Source organism: Penaeus monodon, chromosome 22 (assembly GCF_015228065.2).
Source record: "Penaeus monodon isolate SGIC_2016 chromosome 22, NSTDA_Pmon_1, whole genome shotgun sequence".
NCBI lineage: Eukaryota > Metazoa > Arthropoda > Malacostraca > Decapoda > Penaeidae > Penaeus > Penaeus monodon.
In genome coordinates, this window is record NC_051407.1 from 27,893,776 (window position 1) to 27,895,060 (window position 1,285).

Genomic DNA, 1,285 nt, shown 5'->3' on the forward strand with positions numbered 1-1,285 from the left:
GGCTATTTTAAAGTTTTTGGAAACCCCTTTTCAAAAAAAAATTTTCGGTCGTTTTGGGGGGAACTAGTTATCGGGAAATTAAATTTGGCTTCCCGGTTGGGCCCGGAAAAGGCCAAAATTTAGGCACTTGCCCCAAGGGCCCCAATTTATATACCCATCCCCCAAATTGTTTTTAAAAAAAGCAAAAAATTTAATTTGAATCTTTGGGAGGGCAGTAAAACAAGGTTTCCCCCCGCAAAAAGGAAAATTTCAAAAGCCTGAATACTTTAAAGGCCAAAACGGTTTTTTTTTGGGCTTTGGGGAAGCTTGTTAAAAAAAATTGGGGGTTTGGGGTTTAGTTTAGGTAAAGAGCTTTTGGGGGCTTGGGGTTAAAGTCCCAGAATTTGCGGGTTTTTGGGCGGGTTGTTTTAGGATTTTTAAAAAAGTGAAGTTTTAAACCCAAAAAATGAGAAAAAAATTCAAGCATTTTTATGAATATGAAATGAAATAGCCACAGTAAGAACTGTTATAAATCCAAACATTTGAAAGCACACTGGACTCCTCAAAAATTTAATTAAACCGGGAATCTTTTTCAAAAAAAAAAACCAAAAAGGATGGGGTTTGGTTTCAAACCCTCACAAAAGATTCCCTTTTTTTTGGTAGTTTCTTTTGAAGGGAAAAAAAAGCTTTTACTGTAGGGGAAGACCAGGGAGAAGGGTTTGTCAAAGGGGTTGGTTAGGTTTTGGAAGTGGATCTATCAGGCAAAACCAAAATTTAGGCTTAGGCCATAATCAGAGACATTTTGCTGATTATCCCGGGAAAAGTTGCCCCCTTTGGGAATAACACGAGTGCAAAAGTGTTACGCACAAGAAAACTTTACAAAATATTATGTAGTCTTTCCTTTCCAGGTTTCGTAAGAACTTCCCTATCTTACTGGAAGAAGAGCAGTCCCTCTATCCGGGAGGGGCCCCAACTACCAAAAAAGTGCAAGCACCCCCCTTTCAAAACCCCCTTTGAACGAAAAAATTTGCGCTGTATGGGGTTTTCCCAGTCCCTACCCCTTTGCTTTCCAGGGGATCACGATACGCTGCACAAAAGGGTTTTCCACTCATGAAGATCCCGGGTGCTAAAGTATAGGGCCCTTTAATTGTTTTGAAAAAAAAACTGAAAAAAGGGAACATGTTTGCCCAAAAAAAACCATATATTTGCTATTATCAATTATCCATTATATTTTTTAAATTGGGTGTAGTTTTATTGAGTCATTCTTAACAATAAAAACAAATTTGCACATTTCTTCCAAAAGATC

At 38.0% G+C, this 1,285-nt stretch overlaps 1 protein-coding gene across 1 annotated transcript in view; it reads left to right on the forward strand.

The window, feature by feature from the left end:
* LOC119587405 (general transcription factor IIH subunit 5-like) overlaps nt 1–1,116 on the forward strand; it is an 11,826-nt gene extending 10,710 nt beyond the window's left edge. Inside the window, exon 4 of the mRNA XM_037936143.1 lies at nt 1,053–1,116. Within this exon, the coding sequence (XP_037792071.1) occupies nt 1,053–1,116 (64 nt within the window). The remainder of the gene's footprint in view (nt 1–1,052) is intronic.
* The last annotated feature ends 169 nt before the right edge of the window (nt 1,117–1,285 follow it).